Below are 24,984 nucleotides of genomic sequence, written 5' to 3'. Positions count from 1 at the left end.
TTTACCATAAACTGACATCTCAACCATTTGGTAGAGGCTGATATTTTAGAAATTATGGGACGTGTTGAGAAAAAAAAAATTGATTGTGTTAACTAGCGACATTAGAAGTTAAGAAATGCAATCAAAAAATGTTCTCTTGCTTTTTTCTTGGTGTGACAGTTAAAGGTTTAACAGCAAGGAAATTTTCACAGTGAGTCTGACATTTTTTTCTTATTATTGATTTTTATTTTTATAATATTAAGTTAATATCATGTTCCTACTGTATATACATAAAAACTACAATTTTAATAAGGATTGTTAAGAACTTATTTGGACAATTTTAAATGTGATTTTTCCCATTTTTTTTTTATATTTCTTTTGTATCAGCCAGAATTTTCCCAATCCTAACAACCGTATCATTGGAAAGCTTATTTATTCAGCTTTCATGAGATCTATATATCTCAATTAAAAGAAATTACACTTGACATCATTTCAATGTGGATACCCTATCCTGATAGATGTAGGTTATTTTGAACTTAGTACACAATATTGTAGTATTTTTGGAGAACAGTAAACTGACAGCATACTTTTGCATGGCAGTGATGAAACTTATTCGATCCTCTTTTGTGGCTGTATGGTTTCATAAAGGTAACAACAAACATGAAGCGATAGCTATATTAGAAGAAGTGCTTTAGCCCATTTTTATAAGTTGTTTTGAAAAAAAAAAAGAGTCTGTAGATTCATAAATATCATAATTATACAGTAAATGTAACCCACGAACTACCTGTATACCCTTATACAGTTCCTTCTCCTGAATTATTTACTAGCCTACTAATAAAAGCAGTAATTACATAAACATTGATAGCTAGGCTAACGTTAGTTGTTTTATGTAATGAACAGTTGAAATTAATCGCATTCTTTGCCACATTTATCGAATATTTTCACGTTTGGAAACAGACGAAGCATCAGTAAATAGTGCGAGGGTCCTTTAAATACACACACACACTGCACACAAGTGTTTTTCCAGCTCCAGAGCTGCTGGACGGGAATGAATGGCACACCCGGATGGCGGAAGTTGCGCTGTACTATGAGCCTTATGCACACATTCGTAAATGCTCTTACAGCCTAAAGTTACTCGTACAGTAAAGCATCTCGTCTGTAACATCGTACGGTGAAAACAGAAGAGGAGGAGCGGATGAATTAGGCTTTGAGCAGCCGACGGGCTTCGGCGAGAGGAATTACTGCGCGGCCAAAGGTAAGACGATGAGCCCGGGATCCGATGCTCCAAACATCCGCGGATACAAACACAGGTTGACAACACTCAGGACGAGCTCAAACTTGAATTTTGCTTTCGAAAAGTAGCATAAGTAACACCCAAATTTAGTGTCAGCTAGATTTATTTAACCACAATATTTGTTTATCTCATGCAAACAACAGGAGCGACATGTTACGTTAGCGATAATAACTGGTCGCAGTTTTGGATGATTCGACTCTTATACTTGACTGTTGACGTTTTTGTTAGCATTTATGTGCATCTGTTTTTGATACACTCCCAGCGATCGTGTTTAAAGATGGTCGACTATAACTGAACACATGGACTGCGCTGTAAATAATATATGAAGATGGTTGTGTTAGATGTCAAAACGATAATGAGATGTGGGAATGCGTTTTATAGGAGCGTGAAGGCCGCGGTGCGCATGCGGGAATGAATGTAGCGAGTGTGGGAAGATCTGAAGTGAAGGCAGGTGTATGTTTGAATCCCACCGACAAAAAAGAGGCAAAGGTGACAGGCACGACTAATTTAACAACTATCCTGGGCCCTTAAAACTGTTTTATGGAATGGTGCAGTCAAATTAGACATTTCTTGGAATTAAAAGGAGGTTTACAGGTTTCTTGCATCTTCCAACTGTAAGTTTTGCTATGGGAAAATGAAAGGAGTGTATTTTGAAGGTAATTTTGTGTGTATTTAATGAAAAAATTATCAATTCGAGGATGTACTTGGAATTTTTTTTTTCCAATGTATGAGTATCCAGTAAAACTAATCAAAAGGTTAAAAATTACACTTATAATGTGATTAATTGACCTTTATGACATTTTTATGTTATAAAAAGCTGTTTTTTAAACAGTATTTAAAAAATCATAAAAATGCAGTGTCCACAAAAATATTAAGCAGCAACGTAATATTTCAACAACCCGCTATACATATACATACATTGATATCTAGGTTTTTTTTTTAAATTTCAAATCTACATAAAAATATAGTTAATTGTATGTGTTAAACGTCTTTTTTATTTTACCTTTTTTATCATACTTTTATTAAATACATGCACTCCTGGTGAGTTCAACAGACTTATTTCAAATACAGAAAATGTTTTACTGTTTTAAAAATCTACAAGCTCACCGTTTTGCCCAAAATAATTTTATATAATTTCCTACTGAACCACCAACCTCCCTAGTAGAAACTTTGTTTCTACAGAATCCATTTCTGAAATGTGGAATTTAATTCATTTATTCATTTTCTTTTTGGCTTAGTCGCTTTATTAATCTGGGGTCGCCACAGCAGAATGAACCGCCAATTTATCCAGCATATGTTTTCCCCAGCGAATGCCCTTCCAGCTGCAACCCATCTCTGGGAAAAATCCACACAAACCCCTTCACACACATACACTAAAGATAATTTAGCTTACCCAGTTCACCTATACCACTTGTGGGGGAAACCAGAGCACTCAGAGGAAACTCACGTGACCATGGGGAGAACATGCAAAGTTCACATAATAAATCCATAATAAATTGACTCAATTAAAATGTGATGACTCATTAGAGCATCTCAACCTGTCAAAGGAAAAGGATCTCGGAGCAGAAATTAAAATCTGGCTAAGGCAGGAAGCACAAAAATAAGTTCATTCTAGTTCTGTGTGTATCAGGCATGGTTTAATATAATTTAAGAATCCACTTGCCTACATTAAATCTCCTCAAGTTGTTCCCCTATGTAGACCCACTGTGTGACAGATGCAGTCAAACTCCGGCATCGCATGTTTGGCAGTTGTGCTAAAATTGTAAATTATTGGATTTTGGTTTTTCAGTTAATATCAGAAGTACTGGGAAAAAATATATTCCGGGCCTATTTTAGCTATATTTGTTGTCAGTCATGATGCAGAACGATCTAAAAATCAAAGTACAGTGGTAAGATTTATAACCGTTTGGTCGCGTGGATTGATTTTACTGAATTGAAAATGAAAAGATCCTCCCCGCTGCTCTACGTTGATAAAAAAATTCATGGCCTGCCTGCAACTTCAGAAGCTCAAACTTTCTTAAAATCAAGAATTTCTATGTAATATGGAATCCATTTATTGAGTATTTTAACAAGAGAGTAGTGATTGAACCCTACCCTAGTAAAACACCTCAAATTCTCTCACACCCCCCCCCCCCCTTTTTTTCTCTGTTTTTGTTTTGTTTTGTTCTCTTTTACATATAACTTTAACATGATGTTACAACTTCTTGCTTAAAAGAAAAAAAAATGTATACAAATGTAAAAGTTATAATTTGTACTGATGTAAAAAATAAATAAATAAATAAATAAAGAGAATGTTATAAAGTCTTACTGTTTTAATCTGTAGTTCTCCAATTACAAAATTATTAACTTAAAATCTTGCTGAGTACATGTATACATTTTGCTCTATTGATTAGTAGGTGCAATATAGGGTGACTTCCATCAAAACTCAGAGCCATATTTTGTTTCATATAAATTAACAATAATAAAGAGTTTAATTTATTTCCCTAAAATTCCCTAATAATTTTTTCAGTGTAAAATGAAAGCATGTTAGACACAGAGAGTTGCAATTAGTTTTAAAAATACATTATATTTTTAGTTGAATCAAGTACTAATAATCTCCCGAGTTTAATGTCCTTGTTTTGTGCTGTGAATGTTCTGGGTCCTCTTTCAGTTTCTATGAAAAGCCTCTCTCTCGAAATCTCTGATTACAGATCAAGTCATGACTCCGTCAGTGCGTTTACAGGAAATGATCCGGGTCATCCGAAGTGCCCGGACGCAAGGTGAAGAAAGGGGCATCATCCAAAAAGAGTGTGCAGAAATCCGGGCACAGTTTCGTCAGACTGACAACGGGGAGCGTTCGCACAGTCTGGCAAAACTACTGTATGTGCACATGCTGGGCTACCCTGCACACTTCGGCCAGGTAACTCTCAGTCTCCACATGTGTGTGCCATTGCTGGATTGATGAAAAATTAGGTCTTGTGTCTACTTAAGGATCTTTACACCTTATGTGTCTCTTATTACATTATATTATGTTTTCACCTACAGTATGTTTCTTGTTAAAAACTGTAGTTCTTTCCTCTGCAGATGGAGTGTGTACGTCTGATTGCGAGTCCCAGGTACAGCGAGAAGAGGATTGGTTACCTGGGAGCAATGATGCTCCTGGATGAGAAGCAAGACGCCAGCTTACTGATCACCAACTCAATCAAGAAGTAAAGAAAAAACTTGTATATTTTATGCTGTTTGCTTTTTTTGTGTGTGTTTGACACAATCAAAATATTAGCAACTCCATAAGAACACTCCAGAAACCATCCTGGCCATTTCTAGAAAACTCATTGCAACCCACTAACAGCATGCTAACCCTATTGCACTGAGAACACTTGGTATAACAAGAACACTCAGAGCACTTCAGCAACCACATGACAAAATATAAGCAACCACAAGATTACCCTGCTAACCCCATAATAATCAGCCTGAACACCGTAGCAACCTCATGCTAACAATCCATAACACTTTATTAACCACATACCAACATCCTAAGAAACCCTTAGCAATGACTTAGGAACCACTTAGCAACATGCTAGCATCCACTCATAACATCCTAGCAATCTTCTATCAACTACCCAGATTACCATAGAAACTGCTTAAGTTACCACATCAATTAGTCTAGCAACTACATTTTGAATACCTTATCAAGTGTTTTTTAGCACTCTACTGGATTCCAAGCAAACACAGATTACTTTAGTAACTCTAAATTGCTTATTAATCTTCTGGCATACCATAGAAACAGCCTACAGGGTTTTTGCTGGTCATGGAATTTCTGGAATGTCATGGAAAGGTTTTGTGAGTCAGGGAATATTATGTTATTTATTTTATCCAGGTTACAGAATGTCAGGGGTAGGGCTGCACGATTCTGGTGAAATGAGAATCACAATATATTTTAATTAACATCAAGCTTACGATTTTCACATGATTCTGTAGATGCAAAATAAAGGTTAATATGAGGAGGCTATTAGTATTGTTATATGATAAAACAACAATAATGATGTTAGGCCTATGTGTAGATTTACTGTTGGTTAAAATGCTAAACATTTTGTATAGACTAGAAATGGTGGATTTGAACTTAAAATGTGTCCTAGTTGTTCACAGGAAAGTGATTGCATCAGAATGTATTTATTCATAATTCTTGTCATTTGTCATTGACAACATTATTAGACAATTTGGTAAAATGAAACATTTGTCATTATCAGGTTGTCTCCTGCATTGTATTCAACATTATATTAGACAGGGGCCGGTATAAGATTCTGACGGTATGATAACCTTGGAGAAAAATATCACAGTTTCACACTATCATGGTATTGTGCTCACTGCTCTAAAATATATTCTTTTCAAATGTCTGGGTAAAAAAACAAAACCTTTTTCTTCTTTGAAAACAACCAGTTTTATTTTTTGAAAGAGTTTTTGATATTTTGGAGCAGTAAACATGTCAGGTTATATAATTAAAATCGTTGATTGACTTTTGGTGTCTTCATTTGTTTCAAAAACACAGATTTCTTTACAATTGTGTTTTGTTATTAGTTTAAAAATATTTATTTTTTAAAGTGTAGCCCATATTAAGTATATGGTCAATGACAGAATTGGAAATATAGCTAATTAAGTTGTGAACTAAATACTGTGAATGTTTTTTATTATTATTATTATTATTATTATTATTATTATTATTTGCCTCTGCAACCAGTACTTAGTCATGTAAACTTTAGATTGGTGTAAAAGAATCATTATTTGATGTATTAATCAATGCTATATTAATGTTATGAAATAATTTTAAGGATAACCAACCCACTTGAATTTAATATGGCAGTTCAGCTTTTGGCTTTGAGTTTTAGCACAATTTCTCGAACAGTTGAGACATGATAACACAAAATAATGCAAACAATTTGACATTTGGCCTAGAATGGGAACCCTGATTCTAGCAACCTCCTTTCAAGCACCCAGAACACTCTAGCAATGGCACAGCACCATGCTAGCAACCCCTGAATGTCTAGGTTACCCCAAAGCAACACTCTCACAACCATCAGAACACCATAATAACCCCTCAGATACCCTAGAAACTGCATTGCAATACCTAACAAACAACCAAAACATCGGGACCTACCATCTTTTTCCTTTTAAAACTACTTGAATTTTTTTGATCAGTATTTCACAAGCCATCATAAAAGTTTACTCACTTCTGAACTATTTTTTCCTCTTACAACATTTTTAATTCATTAAATGGAAATATTTTTAAATTCTAACTAATTCATATTAAAGCAATTATTCAAATATTAAATATTTTTTTCATTTTTTTAATTACATTTTAATTTAAGCAGTTTATTTATAGTTAGTTTTTATTGTGTTTGTCAATATAATAAAATCCATCACTCTGCTGGTGTTGCAGTGACCTTTCCCACAGCAGTCAGTATGTCCAGTCTCTGGCTCTCTGCACTTTGGCCTGCATGGGTTCATCAGAGATGTGTCGAGACCTGGCGCCAGAGATCGAGCGGCTCCTCAGGGCCTCTACTTCTTACATCAAGAAAAAGGTCAGTTCATGACATTTGGTGTTAGTCAACATGTCTAAGTGTAGCTGAAGTCATGTCAGCATCCACACTAACACAGTCTTGCTAAATGATGTTTTGTTTCTGTACGGTGTTGGTAATGATTTAGGCCACGCTGTGTGCCGTCCACATAATAAGAAAGGTCCCAGAGCTTGCAGAGCTGTTTACTCCTTCAGCAAGGTCTCTGCTGTCTGAGAAGAACCATGGTGAGTTTGATAAATTGTGCAAGTTTATATTATGTACAAAGTGTTTTGGATGTTTTAAGAAAAAAATATGGTAACACTTAATTTTACTTTGTTTATAAACATCAGACACGTGCAGAAGGGGGGTTTGGGTGCTTAAGCACCTGCCCTTTTTCTCTCAGAGAAAGTTCCCCTTCCTTTGACCAAAGATCTCCTATCTGCAACACCCACGACGCTATTCGGCTTTGCGATCAACCCATGCCTCAATCGTTAACCAGATTAGTTAACAGGCACCAGTTATTTTGCCTTCAAAATCTTTTTCAAAATGAACAACCAACTTTCTGTGGTAAAGTAATTGCCCTGTGTGCCATTCTACTGTGCTGCTGAGAAGTAGATGAAGTTTGCAGCACAGAATGATGACGCATGTCGCTCAAAGATTATGTAAAAGTCACATAAAAATCCGACATAACCGTTCACACTGCGGTCGCATTGCAGAACATCAGATCTTTGTCTGATTTAAGACTATATATGAAAGTGGCACAAATCTGAAGTGAAAAGATCAGATTCAATGCAGTTCGGGCTGTTCACCTGTTCACATTGTCATTACCTGAGTCACATGAGGGCAAAAAATCAGATTCAGGCCACATTTGCCTGCAGTGTGAACGTACCCTAAGAAACTTTGCAAGTACATGTCAACTTACCCTTACCCCAACCTAAAAGTCTACTTCCAATCTAATGAGAATTAGTTGGCATGTAGATGCAATGTAACTTAAATTCAACAAAAGGACCATCAAAATAAAGTGTGTCTAAAATTATGTCTTGGTATTAACGTGTAACAGGCAAATACAGCTTGTCCAGAAGTCAACCTGAAACTTTTGTAAGGACTCAGGCTGTTAATTCTAAATCCCAAGATCAATCTTTTAATCCATTTATGAGTGAATAAGTCTTTGGTATAACCATGGTGAGTTTGTAAAACTCTTCAAGTTTATATTATGTACAAAGTATTTTTGTCTGTTTCAAGCAAATCGTATAAATGTGTAACAAAAAAATACAGCCTGTGCAAAAGTCAGTTTCTAAGTCTTTTTATTCTAAGGACAACTGGTTTAGTCCAAAGAAGCAAACTACTTTTTGCATTTGTGTTGGTTCACGTTATCGCCACAAAAGAACCACTCCAGGGTTTGTTTGAAAGGTCCTTCTTTCAATTTTTCTGTCTGTTTATATGTGAATAAAAGTGGTGATAATAATGAAGTGAATAAAAATATAGTAGAGACCAGGAACTGGATTTGACACTTGTGCACTATGGTGTAAACTGTAGAGTTTGCTGTTTTGCAATAGGCAATGCAGCAGTACAAGTGAACTTGATTATTTCTTTCTTTTATACTACTAATTATAGCACCAAATAAACATGAATGAACATCTCGCATTTCTTAAACACTTAAATGGTGTCCACAGCTTAATACTTTGCTAAAGAAATATACTCTAGAGAAGATAATTATTTGCACTATATTAGCTTATGTGTTCATTATATTTTTAACTGTTTAAATACAATTGTCTTGTAAATGCTTTAATTTGTAACAGTAAATCTGCGTTAAAGCTACCTTGTGCAATTTACATATTTACATGATTTATTTTATTGGATTGTAAATTATTTAATATAAAAACAAATTGTGTGTATATGGACCTTTTGAGACCATTCTCTGTAAACCCAGAGATGGTTGTGCGTGAAAATCCCAGTAGATCAGCAGCTTCTGAAATACTCGGACCAGCCATTCAGTCACCTTTCTTCACCTTTACCTTTCTTCCCCATTTCTGATGCTCAGTTTAAACTGCAGCAGATCGTCTTGACCATGTCTACATGTCTAAATGCATTGAGTTGCTGCCATGTGATTGGCTGATAAGAAATTTGAGTTAACAAGCAGTTGGAATACCTAATAAAGTGGCCAGTGTGTGTATTTTACAGCATTAACTGTGATAGATTTTGTTATTTTGAAGAAAAATTTTATTTATATCTGAATTTGTTTAAGGGCAAAGTTTGTTTAATAAGTGATTAATAAAAAAGATCAAAATTTTGTCTTTTAGTATTCTTCCTGCTGTACTGAAAACATACCAAACACACAAAAAAAACAAGATACAAATGTCATTTTCATCACACTGTCTCTCCTTGAGTGTGTTTTTTTTAATGAGGGAGCTTAATAATAATGTTTGAGTATTTTATAACTGTCTGATTAACTTTGTGCGCAGGGGTTCTACACGGAGCTGTAGTTCTCATCACCGAATTGTGCGAGCGAAATGCTGAAACTCTAGATAAGTTCCGCAAGGTAAGTTAATTTACTCAAAAATGTTTACTTTAGCTATTCTCATTCATACAGACGACTTATGGCTTTTCCTTCTGTTTCTGCAAGGCTGTTCCTGAGCTGGTTACGATTATGAAAGGTCTTGTGACGTCCAGTTACTCTCCAGAACACAATGTTGCTGGTATCAGTGACCCCTTTCTGCAGGTCTGTCATCTACAGTCAAGCTCAATATCACACTTTATTATGCTCAAACATACTGTATGTATATTAAGCTATTGGGATTGGTCTCTTTCTGTCCCACAGGTGCGCATTCTTAGATTGCTAAGGATTCTGGGTCACAATAATGACTCTGCCAGTGATGCCATGAATGACTTGTTGGCACAGGTACAATTGAACAAACATTTGCTGTGTGACGCCATTATGGATATTGAATACACAGCTTATAATGCCTGATGTTGATGATGATTGACAGGTGGCTACAAATACAGACAGCAGTAAGACTGCAGGCAGTGCTGTGCTGTATGAAACCGTTCTGACTATCATGGACATCAACTCAGAGAGTGGGCTTAGGGTGTGTCATGATTTTATATCTAACATAATATACAGTTTTATGTAGTGTTGTGACATTTGTTGATTATTTAAAGACATTAAATGGATGTAATTTCTGTTTTAAGGTGCTGGCTGTTAATATTCTGGGGAGGTTTCTATTAAATAATGACAGGAATATTCGGTAAGATTCTTTCTTTTTTTCATTGCGCTTGTAAATCTTATTCATTTATTCCATTGTATATTTTTTTTAATCTCATATGCGTTTGTTTGCTGTGATCTGATTGTAATCAGAATGTGCTATGCAGAGGATGTCAGGGGGTTAGCCAGTTTTTCCTGTTTGAGTAGCCTACTACACCACTGAAAATATTATCGGTACAGTTATTTTTACAGATATTAATCTCTCAAGGTTTTTGTAGGGACATTTTTATTCTTTTAGTTTTTGGGCTTTATAGACTGATTTTGTGTTGGCTTTTCTCAAATCTTGCGACATTATTTGGTTTAAATCTACAAAATTATTTTAAAATGTTTCTTTTTTTATTTTAAGAACAAATTGGACTCCCAAAATCCTTGAGAGATGGGTTAGTACTTAATTACTAATTAAAAAAAAAAAGTACAAATTTTTAAGCAAAGATTGAATTCACAAAGAAGAATATGGTGCATCAAATGCTGCATCTTAATGTTGCATTAAAAAGTCCTGTCAAAAATACTGAGCAGCATCACTTTTCAACATAAATGATAATCAGAAAAATATCTTGAGCAAAAATCCGTGTATCAGCATGATTTCAGATAGTGCTGATCACTGCAATTTTGAGGCTGAAAATCCAGCTATACTTTCACGGGGCTAAAATTCATTGTTAAAATGTTTTAGAAATTTAAGCAATAATTAAAAAATAGAAGTCGTTAACTGGAAGGATGTTGGGTAAATAAATGTTTTGACACTCTCAAGGATAGTCTGTAGCATTTTCTGTTGTTATTTATTGATCATCTGTTTCATTTGGGGGTTGAAACTTGAAAACTATGACAGAAGATACTGTTTAAATACTGTCTGAGGTAAAGATCAAGCTTTGTTTGTAAAGCCAACATAACATAATATACACAATATTGCTATATTTGCAAATAATTGCATTTTTATTGACCACAAGAGATTTCCTTTTTAAAAATTGGAAACTCTTACAGAGCCCAAATATTATGGTAAATAAATATCATCTCAAATTAGTTTTAGTCTGTGTCTTTTTTTTAGGTTTTTGGTAGATTTATTTAAGTTTGAAACTATTAAAAAACAGAATTATTTGGATTTTTACAGTAATTTTAGTATGAAACTTACACTAATACACTCATTTTCTGTCTCCTCTTGTTTATTACAGCTACATATCAATGACATCACTCCAGAAGATAGTGCAGACGGACCACAATGCAGTGCAGCGCCACAGAGGCACCATTGTTGACTGTCTGAAAGATCAGGACACCTCAGTTAAGCGGTACTGGATGGGATAATAAAATGAAAATGCACTGAAAATACAGACGTATACCAATAGAGGTATTATTGAAGCAATACATTCTGCTCTTTTTTTTCCTCTGTAGTCGTGCTCTGGAACTGTCACTTGCCCTCGTGTCACCTGTAAACATTCGCTCAATGATGAAGGAGCTCCTCATTTTTCTTTCATCCTGTCCTGTAGAACTGCGATCTCAAACTGCTTCTGGCATTTTTAACGCTGCTGAAAGGTATCATTGGATTTTTACATTTCATATTTTCTGCATTATATGTTTGTGGGGCTCAGCCTTGTTAAGTTGTGTTTGGGCTGGGGGAGGTATTCCAGAAAGCAGGTTATGTGACTTAGATAAGTTTAGGGAAATGTAAGCCTAAAAAAACAGAGGTAACTTTCAGAGTATGCAAGTAGCCATATCAATTTACACTCTGAACATAATAATATTATTCATTTATGATTTAGTATTTATGATCATAATATTTATGGTTTAGTTCACCTCTGAGCTTTAAATGTGTGTTTGTTACTATATTTCATAAATTCTCAATTAAATCCTGTTCAAAAGTAATGTTTATTTGTACAGTTTTTTTTTAGTTAAATTATTGTAATTTTTGGCAACAAGACATTTTCTTTTAAATACATTGCTTGTGATTTCAACAACAATCAAAAAATCCTCAAAAAAGGGATTTATATAATAAAAACTTAAATACTTCCGAAATAAAAAGGTCTTCACCTCATTTAATTGTTGTTTACCTTTTTAGTTTGACCTTTATTAATATAATAAGGATGCACAATATCAGGTTTTCAAATTTATATTTTTTTACTTTTTTTGACTGATGTTGATATCTTTTTTCTGTATGTGTGTTTTTGAGAAGTAATTATTAAAAATGCCCCTGCTGGTTGCTTCTAACCAGGAAATAAAATCTAAAATATTTGTGAACTTCATAACAACAGATTTCCACTGTATGTCACATTTTACAGCTGTGTACAAACGTTATTATTATAAACTTTTTTTAGTTATACCCTTTATCAAGCAGAAGGAAGAAAGGAAGTAAGTAAGTTAAACCAGCTTTCTTGTATACCACCTGATCTCAATTTTTTTTATCTTAATGAAACATTGACAAATGTTAACACAGAGTGAAACAGTCAAAACAGCTTAATTAATACAATTATTGATTTTTTTTATTTATATTTTATAATAGAGAATAGACGAAAAGAAAAAAAATGCACAAGTCAAATGGATAGTGATAGATATACATATAACCTTTTCCCCAATCACAAATATACATTCCTCTCCAAACTCTGATCTCTGAAAACCATATACAAAAAATAAAAATCATAGCAAACTGGCTTCATACATTTGAAACCAAAATTATTCGCGCTTCTGTGAAATTTGAATTCTGTTTTTAAAAACATTTTCCAAGTGATGTTTAATAAATAATCAATACATTTTGAAAACATTCATTCATTCATTTATTCATATTCTTGTTGGCTTAGTCGCCACAGCAGAATGAACCGCCAACTTATCCAGCACGTTTGCCCTTCCATCCCCAACCCATCTCTGGGAAACATCCTCACACACACACACACACACACTGATACACTACGGACAATTTAGCCTACCCAATTCACCTGTACCGCATGTCTTTGGACTGTGGGGGAAACTGGAGCACTCGGAGGAAACCCATGGAACGCAGGGAGAACATGCAAACTCCACACAGAAACGCCAACTGAGCAGAGGCTCGAACCAGCGACCCAGCAACCTTCTTGCTGTGAGGCGACAGCACTACCCACTGCGCCACTGCATCGCCATTTTTAACATTTTTAAACATAATAGTTTAATTAATTAATTTCTTTTGTCTCCTAATATAACTAGTTATTTTGCTAAATACGAGTATTCAAGCTTAAAGTGCAATTTAAAGGCTTAACCTGGTTAATTTGACAAGTTCATTTATTGGTAGCCAATTGAAAAAGATCTTAAAAGGATCAATTATTTTAACCTTAAAAAGGATTTATTCCTGTTGAAATAGGAATTTCTCCAGAATAAAAAATATCATAGAAAATAATGTGAAAATGTCCTTTTTCAGGGAAATACAGTATTAAAAAAAAAGAAAAAAAAATTTTTATTGATCAAAAATATGTAGGACATCATAATAAGTGTAAACAAAGCTGTACAACTCACCTAAAAATCTATACAAGACTAATAAAATCCAGAAAAGCAAGAATAAAGTTTGATATTAATAGTAATTATTAATTAAGAATTAGCTAGGAATGTCAGTGTGGGCTGATTAACATTCATGAGATCCAGATTTACTCAGCACAGTGACTTCTCTGCTCACCAATCATTGGATCTATTCTAAATCATGTCATATGGAGCAATCCTGATGTACTGCCATTTGTGTTGTTGTTGGTTTTAGTGTTCGCTTGTCTACTTGTATACATGTGGCGAGTCACAGGCACTCAACAGCACTTTGTCTTTGTGTTTCGTTCAGGTATTCCCCTTCTAAGCGCTGGCACATTGATACCATCCTGCATGTGCTCACCACGGTAAAAAAACCCAAGCTGCACTACCAATACCTCCTAAAATAAAACAAAAATTCATCCCATTATAAATAAACTGTATGTTGCAATCATGAATTGTTATTTTCTGACTCAAAAATGAGCTTCCATATGTTTTATAAATTGCAAAATGTCTTCAATAGCTCATTATCCATTAATTTTTTTAAGAAAACAACACTGAGTTGAAATGACATGGGTGAATCTGTTATTGCTGTTTTTTTATTGGATGAAATGTCCATTCAGTATCAGGTTTTAACTGTCGTGTTTAGATATCGATATTTAAATATCTCTTTCAGGCTGGAGGTGATGTAAGAGATGAAACTGTGCCCAATCTGATCCAACTTATCACTACAGCATCTGAACTCCACTGTTACACCGTTCACAAGCTCTACAGAGCACTTGTAAAAGATATTTCACAGGTAAACATATGCATTTCAGTTATTTTGTTGAATGAACTTGACCTGTGTGTACAGTTTTATCCTGTTCATATTGAATTTTTGTAAGTGCTTGTGTGTAATAGATATTCCCTCTATATAGCAATCCTTGGTCCAAGTTGCATGCTGGTGTATAGGAGAGTATGGAGATTTGCTGCTGAAGGGCGAGTGTGAGGAGATCGAGCCTGTGCAGGTAAACCAAAATAAACCCCAAATGAGATTTTGAGCCTGACAAAATAAATAACTTGTCAGTTGTCAAGTACTGTGCTATCTTTCCATAAGTTTTGTGCTATCTTTACCTTGTATTTTAAGTGAAGTTTCACAAACTAATTTCGAGAGGAGCACGTGATATGATTGTGCACTGCTGGCCACTCATCCGTAATCAGTAATAATCCAATCAGAATGATCCTAGCTTAATATCTTCTTTTTAGAAGAATCCCCCCTTCCACCCCATCTCCTCCTTTTTCTCCCCTTCTAAAGGGGGAGCAATCGAGACCTACCTGATCTTGGGTCCCCTGATATGCTTCTAGACCGGGCGGGAGCCCTGGGCTCAAATATCTCAGAGCTCAGGGTTCTCTCCCGAGACAGCATGCCAAACCTGCTATAAATGCCAAGCATATCTAAGTGGGAACTCTTGAAACAAAATTATTAGCCTTCCTGTGAAATTTACAAGTTTTAAAAAATATTTCTCAATTGCTGTTTAATGGAGAGAGGAACAGATTTTTAGATATAATGGTTTTAAAAATTTGTTGCTAATAACTAATTTCTTTTGTCTTTGCCATAATGACTGTTCATAATTTGGCTTAAAATACAAGTTAAATGCTAATCTGGGGTGATTATTTACTAGACAAGTTTTAGCACAACCATGGTTTGTTCTGTGGCCCATCAAAAATGCATTTATTTATTTATTTATAAATGGGATGCTGAGGTCTTATTTGATTTATTGATTTATGCTAAGCTGAGCTAAGCTAAAAGTACCAGACCCGAAGATCAACTGAGTGAATTAAAACATGTTAGAACTCAGCTCTTTATCTTTAGGGGACTTGTAAAATGAGCCTGTTTCCACACAAAAAGTGGAGTGTTGCTTTAAGAAGGCTAATCATATTTACCCTCAACAGTTTTTACATAAAAAACAAAGTAATTCAGCCTATCCAAGAGGAAAAGGATTTTCTTCAGAAGAAACAAATGCCAAATTCCTCATTTAGAGATGTGACCTTTTGTCAACGTTTACATTTTAGATAGTTGGCAAGAGGCGAAGCAGTGGTGCAGTAGGTAGTGCTGTCGCCTCACAGCAAGAAGGTCGCTGGGTCGCTTGTTCGAGCCTCAGCTCAGTTGACGTTTCTGTGTGAAGTTTGCATGTTCTTCCAGCGTTCGCGTGGGTTTCCTCCGGGTGCTCCGGTTTCCCCCACAGTCCAAAGACATGCGGTACAGGTGAATTGGGTAGGCTTAATTGTCCGTAATGTATGAGTGTGTGTGTGGATGTTTCCTGGAGATGGGTTGCGGCTGGAAGGGCATCCGCTGCGTAAAAATTTGCTGGATAAGTTAACGGTTCATACAGCTATGGCGACCCCAGATTAATAAAGGGACTAAGCCGACGAGAAAATGAATGAATGAATAATTGGCAAAAGGAGTGGGATGCATTGGAAAATAATAAACTGTTTGAAATGCAACCTGAAATCACAGTTTTTGAGTTTTAAGAGTTTTAAGACAAGTTAAGCCTAGATTTGGTCAAGTGATTTTTACCAGATGTCATATTGGACACCTATTGGATTAATCCATGGCTTTTTGCTTAAAGACTCCACTCAATATTTGTACTGCTCAACTCCTCTTACAGTAAAATACACTTTACTGGACTGTCCTGCGTTTAATGATTCCAGAAGGCTCTTTTTTATAAATGAACTCTCATGAAATCCCCCACAGTGTACCTCTGTGCTCTGTGAGCAGAGGGAGGAGTGGGTGTGGCCGGCAGAGCAGGGGGAGAAAGAGGGAAGCAAACAACTGTTGTCAGTTGGCTAACAAAATGAGACTTAAACCATGAGGAGACCCATGATTTAATTAAACAGTAATTTAATGTCCTGCTACATATGTTATTCGTAATTCCTTATACACGTAACTGCAATTTGTTATATCATTATAAAGATAATCGTGTTTATATTAAAATTATAATGAGGAGGACTTCTCTCCTTCTCAATCCCCATGTTTGAATGCAGACACAATGGATAGCAGTGCAGCAGGTCTCTTGCCTTATCTTTTTTATTAGCCCTGCCAGTAATCCAGAGGATTTTAAACATAGGTAAACACAACAGCTCAGATATAGACAATGTGTCTGGATGGGAACAAACTCAACTGATTAAAAGTCCACCATTCTTCAGTTCTCATACAGCTATCCTGACAAAAATGCTTGCGCAAACCAACAGCTTTGCTGTATCTGTGGCCCTGACAGTATTGCGGGGAAAAACCTGCAACAAACCCCATGGATCATGGAAACAAACACATACAACCCGTGCCATGCACGGACGCGGTCTCACCCAGTCATTGGGTCTCACAGCTTGGAAAGCACATGCTCTCATGAATTATTAAGCAGCAGGGTCTTCTCATAGGATAAGAAAACACAGTTATGAATAACAATGAGAAACCGTTGCGTCATCACTCCACTAGCAGATTCGCGCAACGTCACCAACTTTGATCTTGCCCCTCAAAAGTGATTTTAAACCTGGAAGGTGAAATTAAAAGCTCAAAATTATCCAGTTCTCCCATTATTAAAGCTGACAGGTGCTGACGTTGTCTGAACTGTTGCTCAACACACACAAATCTGTTCAAATTTTTAAAAAGTACTCCAGGGTGTCTTGAACTTTTAAAGACATTTTTAAAAAGTGACACCAGGATAAATTTTTTAATTTTTATCATGCATTAACACTAAACATCCTATTTATGTATTTATTTGTTTGCTGTTTTAAATATATATATTTATTATTGATTTTTATTTGTTCTTGCCATCAAAATAGTCTTGGTTGCTGACGTGGCATTAAATAAAAAATAGATTACATTATGTCAGAAGGAAAATATAGTTAGAAAAACTTCGAAGAAACTCCTCGCTTTATTAAATATTACTTATATTTATCAGATATTTTTGAAAAAGAAATAATGTTTCACAGGAGGGCTAATAATTTTGTCTTCAACTGTATATTACAGATTAACATCAGTGCTGAAATCTTATGGCCATCATCATAATCATCACAGTATTTGTTATGTAACGAGTGACTAAATTGAGTTTTGGGGCCTTTTCTGTCGCTAGGTTACAGAGGATGACGTCCTGGATGCCTTGGAAACCGTTCTACAGTCTCACATGTCGGCTCCAGCAACCAGAGGCTTCGCACTCACTGCGACCATGAAGCTGAGCACTCGCATCACAGACAATGTCGAGTATGGCTTATAACTGCTATGAATTCCTCACACGAATATACTATACATTCTTGATGTTTATCTGATTTTTCCTCTGTTTTAGCCGTATTAGAAGTATTGTCAGTATTTACGGCAGCTGTATTGACCTGGAGCTTCAGCAGAGAGCGGTGGAATATAATGCACTTTTCAAGAAATATGACCACATGAGGTACAACCATGTTTTTTTAAAGGAGAATGTTCAGCCAAAAATGAAAGTTCAGTTATCAGTATACACCTTCCACTTGTTTCAAAACTCTCTTCCTTCTGTTGAATGCGTTTTAAAATTTAGACATCAACACACAGAATGCACTACCTGACAGGTCTGGTCATCGATCCCAGATATAAGAGCAATAATTACCAACTTGACTTCTAGTTGATCATTTGGAAAAGTGACAGAAAGGCCGATTTTTCAGATTGTCATCTGTTAAACTGCATCTTAATAATCACAAATACTGCAGAAGACATATTGGAGCCCGCATGCACCCAAGATTCTCACAGAAATCAGTCAAGTTTGGTGAAGGAAAAATCCTGGCTTGAGGTTACATTCAGTATGGGGCTGTGCAAGAGATCTGCAGAGATGGCAACATCAACAGCCTGAAGTATTAAGACATTTGTGCTGCCCATTACATTACAAACCACAGAAAAAGGCAAATTCTTCAGCAGGATAGCGCTCCTTCTCATACTTTAGCCTCCACATCAAAGTTCCTGAAAGCAAAGAAGGTCAAGGTACTCTAGGATTGGCCAGCACAGTCACCAGATATGAATGTTATTAGGCATGTATGGGGTAAGATGAAGGAGAAGGCAGAAGATGAATCCAAAGAATCTTGATGAACTCTGGGAGTCCTGCTAGAATGCTTTTTTTTTTGCCATTTCAGATGACTTTATTAGTAAGTTATTTGTGTCATTGCAGAGATGTATGTATGCAGTCCTACACCTCATGGGAGTCATACACTATTAATTATTTTTCCACTGTGACTTTATATTCTATACTATACATTATTTCTGTTAAGTGACCAGACTTTTGTCTAAACAAAGTCAGACCTTACTGTTCTAATTAAATAATTAAAAATAAAGGCATGATCATATTTTATTTTGGTAAAATAAGCGTAATCTAGAGGCCTTTGCCTTTCATATAAGCCACTTTGACACCAAATGATAATTTAAAAGTCAAGTTATTGTAGTTTCTAAAACTTAGATAGGTGACAAGACTTTTGTCAGGTAGTGTATGTTTTTTCTGACTATAAATGTCAAAGGTTGATGCTTATCAACATTTTTCAAAATAACTTTTGTGTTTAACATAAAAAAGAGACACATTTAAATATTTAATATCAAATTCAGATTTTCTATTTCTATAGATTTATTTAAATAAACCATTGTTAAATAATGATCTGGTGTATGCTTTTAATTAAACAGCTTAAAGTGCCATTTAAAGGCTTAATTTGGTTAACCAGGCAAGTGAGGGTAATTCATTGTATAACAGTGGATTGTTCTGTAGACTATCTAAAAAATATATTGCTTAAGGGGGCTAATGATATTGACCTTTTAAAATGTTTTTTTTTTTTTTTTTATTAAAAATTTCACAAGAGCTCTAATAAAATTGACTTCAACTATATTTGTTACAAATGAGAAAAAAAGGACTCAAATGGGTTTGAAACAAGTGAATGGAAAAAAATGAACTGGCGCATTAATAGCCTATTAATTGCACCTAACACCCTGAGATCATGCTAGAATTGTGCAGATGATCATCAAGCCGATCATTTGTGAGCAATTAACGTTATTGTTCTCAGAGCTGCGGTGTTGGAGAGAATGCCTTTGATGGAGAAAAACTCACCAGGCCACACTAATGGAGACTCATCAGGAGAGATTAAAGAGCCTGAGCCAGCCAAAACCAAACCTGTTGAGCCCGTTTTGCTCTCAGGGCCAGCAAACCAGGTCATTATTATAGGATAACTTACAGTAAATCATAAGAAAAAATAGAAATTTACATAATTTACACTTCTGTTTAAGGTGTGTGATCTTCTGGATCTCTTGGGTGGGACGGACACACCAGTGCAGCCTAGCTCTGCCCCAACCAGCACTGCAACAACTACCTCTAGTGCCGATCTTCTGGACCTGCTGGGAGGACTGGAGCCCACGCCAGGTGAGAACATGCTCCTGCATAATTCACCATTTCTACACCTGTTTCACATATTTCCAAAGTAACCTCTGATAAGTTTGGGGTCTGACTGCCTTTTTATAAAGAAATGAGTCAATAAATTAATGGTTCTCAGCAAGGTGTTTAGAAGATCTTTGAAATGGCCTTGACAACTCAAAATCGTAGTAGGTGTAGACATTCATAAAGCACAAAATAAGACTCGTGTACAAGACATTAAATAAATAAAAACTCCAGATTTGAACATCCTACTTAGAGCTCAAGTCCCACCAACTTAGAGCTGACTCCGTTTATAACCTTCTCAGCAAATTGAGGTAATTTCTGAAGGATCATATGACACTGAAGACTGGAATAATGGCTGGTGGAGATTTATCTTTACTCACAGGAATAAATGACTTTTTAAAAAAAAAAACAACAACAATATTTTAAATTACAATAATATTAATGGTTAAATAAATCAAAACGCAAACCTCTGAAAAGTTCTAAAAGTTGTACAAATCTGCCAGTGGAGGAGTTTTGTTGATGTGTGTTTTTTTTTGCATATAGTTCCTGCTGTGACGGTGTATGAGAAGAATGGAGTGAGCCTGAAGATCCAGTGTGACAGTCAGACAGACACAGACATCACAGTCACTCTTATTGCCTCAAACTCCACTCAGAATGACATCAGCAACTTTACTCTTCAAGCAGCTGTACCTAAGGTCTCTACATGCTCCATTTTTAAACTTATCATTTTCAGCAACCATTTGAACAAATTATAAACGGCTTGCAGCGGTATTTATTCATATAAATCACTGAACTCGGGTGTTGTGGTGGCGCAGTGGGTAGCACAATTGCCTCACTGCAAGAAGGTCGCTGGTTCAAGCCTCGGCTGGGTCAGTTGACATTTCTGTGTGGAGTTTGCTTGTTCTTCGTGTGGGTTTCCGCCGGGTGCTCCGGTTCTCCCCACAAGTCCAAAGACATGCTGTATAGGTGAATTGGGTAAGCCATTATGTCTGTAGTGGATATGTGTGTGAATAAGTGTGTATGGATGTTTCCCAGTGATGGGTTGCAGCTGGAAGGGCATCCTCTTAGTTAAACATATGCTGGATAAGTTGCCGGTTCATTCCACTGTGGCGACCCCAGATTAATAAAGGAACTAAGTTGAAAAGAAAATGAATGAATGAATAAATCACTGAACTCCTGATCCATTTGGTTGCTGTTTGGTGTTTTTTTTTTTGTCTTTTTACATAAATGTTATTTTTATTGCTTTTATTTGACAATTGTTTCTTAGTGAATCATTTTTTCTTTACTTTAGTACTAATATGAACAAAATATATATATATTTTTTTTAGAATCTCTTGTTTTAACCCTATTATTTTCCCTGTCTAGAGTGTTCAGCTGCAAATGAAGGCTCCGAGTGGGAATGTGATTGCAGCACATGGCCTTGGTCAAGTCACACAGACTGTTTTACTCAACAACCCAAACAAGGCAAGTCCTTCCAGCTGTAGTTCTGTTTTTATTTTTTTTTTAGTAAAGGCACACTATATCCAAAAATGAAAATTGTTAATTACTCGGGTCATTCCAGAACCTCAAGACTTGCGTTCGTTTTCAGAAAACAAATGTACATATTTTTGGATGAATTTTGAGTTTCCTTATCTTCCATAAACACCAATGGCTCCAACGAATATGTGAAGTCAGTCTTTTTTTATGTTTCCCAAATTACTGTTTAACAGGGCAGGGAATTTTTCACAGTATGTCTGATAATGTTTTTTCCTTCTGGAGAAAGTCTTATTTGTTTTATTTCGGCTAGAATAAAGGCAGTTTTACATTTTTTGAACACCATTTTAAAGACAAAATTATTAGTCCCTTTAAACTATTTTTTTTTTCGAAAGTCTACAGAACAAACCATTGTTATACAAAAAGTTGCCTAATTACCCTAACCTGCTTAGTTAACCTTAATTAACCTAGTTAAGGCTTTAAATGTCGAGCTGTATAGAAGTGTCTTGAAAAATATCTAGTAAAATATTATTTACTGTCATCATGCCAAAAATAAATGAATCAGTTATTAGAAATGAGTTATTAAAACTATTATGTTTAGAAATAAGTTGGAAAAATCTTCTCTCCGTTAAACAGAAATTGAGGGAAAAAATAAACTGAGAGGCTAATAATTCAGGAGGGCTTATAATTCTGACTTCTAGTAATAAATTATTTCTTAAACCGTTTTCCTACAGCAGCTCGTTGATACCGTCCATTACAAATAAACTTGAGCGTTTCTAAAGTATAAACATGTCTCTCCACTTCATTAAGAGTGTTTGTGAGATGTTTTTCAATATTTATTAGTATAAAATGTTTATTTTCTGTTGTGATTTCCCTTGGTTTACATTATGCTCTGCGTTTGTCCACAAACATGGCTGAAGATAACTTGCGGTCATGTAGATTCCTGAGCAGTAAAACTAAGCGTGACACACACAAAGAGCAGAAACTGTTAATAAATTTGTTATTTTTGTTTTATGTGCTCACAGAAATATTCTTCATGTTCTGATAACATTCCGATTGAACACCACTTAAGGCAGAACTGCCCAAACTTGGTCTTGGAGGGCCGGTGTCCTGCATATTTTAGTTCCAACCACTATTAAACACAGCTAAACCAGCTAATCAAGCTCTTTCTAGGAATACTAAAGAGCTTCAGTCAGGTATGTTGAAGGAAGTTGGAGCTAAACTATGCAGGACACCGACCCTCACAGACCGAGTTTAAACACCCCAGACTCATATGCTCAGTTCTGAGGATATTTTCGAAACCACTCCTGTCTATGGATGAGGAGGAAGCTCTCAGGTTTTATTTTAATTTATATTCTAAAGAGTAACGAAGGGTTTGACATGACATGAGGCTGAATAATAAAAAACATAATTTCCTTTAAACTCCTCTTAACTTCATAATACTGTTTTTTTCCCTACAGGTCAGCCTTAAAATGCGGGTTCGAGTCTCTTACTCCGATCAGGGCACAATGCTTCAGGACACAGTACAAATTGACTCCTTTCCCAGTCCGTCTTGGAACAGTCAGCCATCAATCGGAGTCTTGTGACAGACCTATGTGAATCCAGACGTTAAACGGTCATCTGTGGAAATGGGCAGCTGCCTGTCAACCTCGCTGAACAGATTTGATACGACAGATTTTTATGATGTGTTACCTTGGTTTGAATTGTCTAGAACAAAAGTGTGGTTTATGTGCTGTCGTTATTACCACACAAGAGTGAACAAATTAATGTACACCATCATTAGATGAGGTCTTTTATGCACTGTCACTAAACAACTATATGAGAAGCCCCATAAATGATATCGTCTGGGAATGAAAATATCCTGAGCTCCAGTTGCCTTACTGTTAGTATCAAGCCTTTCCTCAGCATCTTTGCTTTGTCAATTATTAATTCTCTTCAGCCTCAGGACATTCCTGCACCAACATCGTATCCTTTTATTGACGGTGAATGTGAACTTGCCATTTCACATACTTAAAATGTCCTATACATATTTCTCAACCTCATTGTGTGTGTGTGTGAAATGACAAATATCCATTGTTTATTCCTCTTTCATCAAAACATAATACAATAAAACAGATATGGTATAACGTGTTGTTTTGGGAAGATGATACACATCTGTGTCTCTTTTAGATGCGCAAGAACTGAATAAGGGAGGTGTGTTAAAATTACTGATTAAAATAGAAATAATAATCAAACTTCTATAAGCTCTTTTACAGGAGTTTCCTAAACCATGAATAAAAGGGGTTGTTTCAGTGCACAGCTTTATACTGCAGAATCTGAGTCAAGCTAGAGCATAAGCTCGCATTAAGACTGTAAACAGTGTTTAGAAAGCATCTGTATGATGCTCTCTCAATCCCGAGCAGTTGTGATGACAATAACATGGTTTATGCAAAGCCAAGTGTCCACTGGAGGCACTGAGCACCACAGCCTTCTGGAGATTCTGCTGTTGATTTCGATGGATATGATAACACACATTTCTACTATTTACAAGCTTAACTGATTAAATTTAGAGGAAAGACACTGGCAGGACTAATGCAGGTTTTCTCCTCCTCTGAGAGCCAGAACTAAATGCAGGACAGATCCTCCCTGGATTTTGTAGTCAGCAGCGGTTTTCTCATCATTCCTGAAATAAAGCAGAGATCATTTCAGAATCATGGCTAATATTTAGCATCAAAATGACGCTGTGCTGCAACCTTACATCTGTTTGCCGCTGTAAATGAGTCTCTGCTGTTGTGGCGGGATGCCCTCCTTTTCTTCCACTCTCTCTTTGATTCTCTCCACCTTGGTTGGGAAAAGATTTCAGTGGTTTTCCTCCACATTTAGTTTCAAAAATACAGAAATATTATCATCATAATATTCCTACCTTGTCTGTAGGCTCGATGTCAATTTCTATTTCTTTTCCTGTGAGTGTCTGAGACGTGATATAAAAATGATTATTTCTTATGCATCTCAATGGCTTACATAATAAAGTAAACATGCAGAGAATGCTCGGTTAAATTCAGCAAGAATCAAATACGCAACAATTCATGCACACATACGCAAATGAACCAAGGTTTCTATCTTAATTTGTAGTAAAATGTGGTTATTGCGATGCGCCCAAAATTTTTACTACGCTTTTACTATAATAAAACCACGGTTGAAAATTGTTTCTGAAAACAACTAACTTAATCATGAAACTCACATATTAGAGACAGATCATGTAAATGCTATGATAAATATCGCTTACCTTAACTTTAATCAACATTTTGAGGTATGTATTTTAACGAATACGATGGTAAGAGATGTTTAATATTATAATAATATTTTAACAGAAGTAATTGATGAAACCTAACGCAAATGTACCGGTTAAAACCCTTCTGGTGAAATGAGAGGAAAAAACTGCCCTATTTCCCGTGTAGCTTAAATTAACTCCGGGTGGTTTGGTTCATCTCTATCTATGGTTCCGCATTTGGTCGTCTCGTTGAAATAAATGAAAGTCAAATAAAATGCTGCCAAAATCATTTAAAGAATTGTATATTGCTCAAATGTATA

The 24,984-nt window shown here is 35.7% G+C and overlaps 2 protein-coding genes across 4 annotated transcripts; one reads left to right on the top strand and one right to left on the bottom strand.

The window, feature by feature from the left end:
• The first annotated feature begins 989 nt into the window (after positions 1-989).
• ap1g2 (adaptor related protein complex 1 subunit gamma 2) lies at positions 990-23,540 on the top strand. Of its 3 annotated transcripts, none has more exon segments than NM_001289858.1 (22): positions 990-1,234; positions 3,964-4,172; positions 4,337-4,461; positions 6,687-6,828; positions 6,953-7,049; positions 9,267-9,343; positions 9,428-9,523; positions 9,623-9,703; positions 9,792-9,890; positions 9,994-10,049; positions 11,233-11,346; positions 11,450-11,590; positions 13,845-13,899; positions 14,208-14,330; positions 14,449-14,538; positions 17,641-17,768; positions 17,851-17,955; positions 19,574-19,718; positions 19,794-19,926; positions 20,485-20,636; positions 21,307-21,405; positions 22,875-23,540. In NM_001289858.1, coding segments are annotated over 21 exon segments (2,385 nt in total). In that variant the 5' UTR covers positions 990-1,234; positions 3,964-3,971; the 3' UTR covers positions 23,001-23,540.
• Positions 23,364-24,811, bottom strand: nedd8l (NEDD8 ubiquitin like modifier, like). Its single transcript, NM_001002557.1, is given in 4 exon segments — positions 23,364-24,076; positions 24,152-24,234; positions 24,317-24,364; positions 24,680-24,811. Coding segments are annotated over 4 exon segments (243 nt in total). The 5' UTR covers positions 24,698-24,811; the 3' UTR covers positions 23,364-23,982.
• Positions 24,812-24,984: the final 173 nt, after the last annotated feature.

The sequence above is a fragment of the Danio rerio genome, chromosome 2, assembly GCF_052040795.2.
Source record: "Danio rerio strain M-AB ecotype USA chromosome 2, GRCz13ab, whole genome shotgun sequence".
In the NCBI taxonomy this organism is placed as follows: domain Eukaryota; kingdom Metazoa; phylum Chordata; class Actinopteri; order Cypriniformes; family Danionidae; genus Danio; species Danio rerio.
Note: the sequence above shows the minus strand (reverse complement) of the source record. Positions and strands in the feature narration are given on the sequence as shown.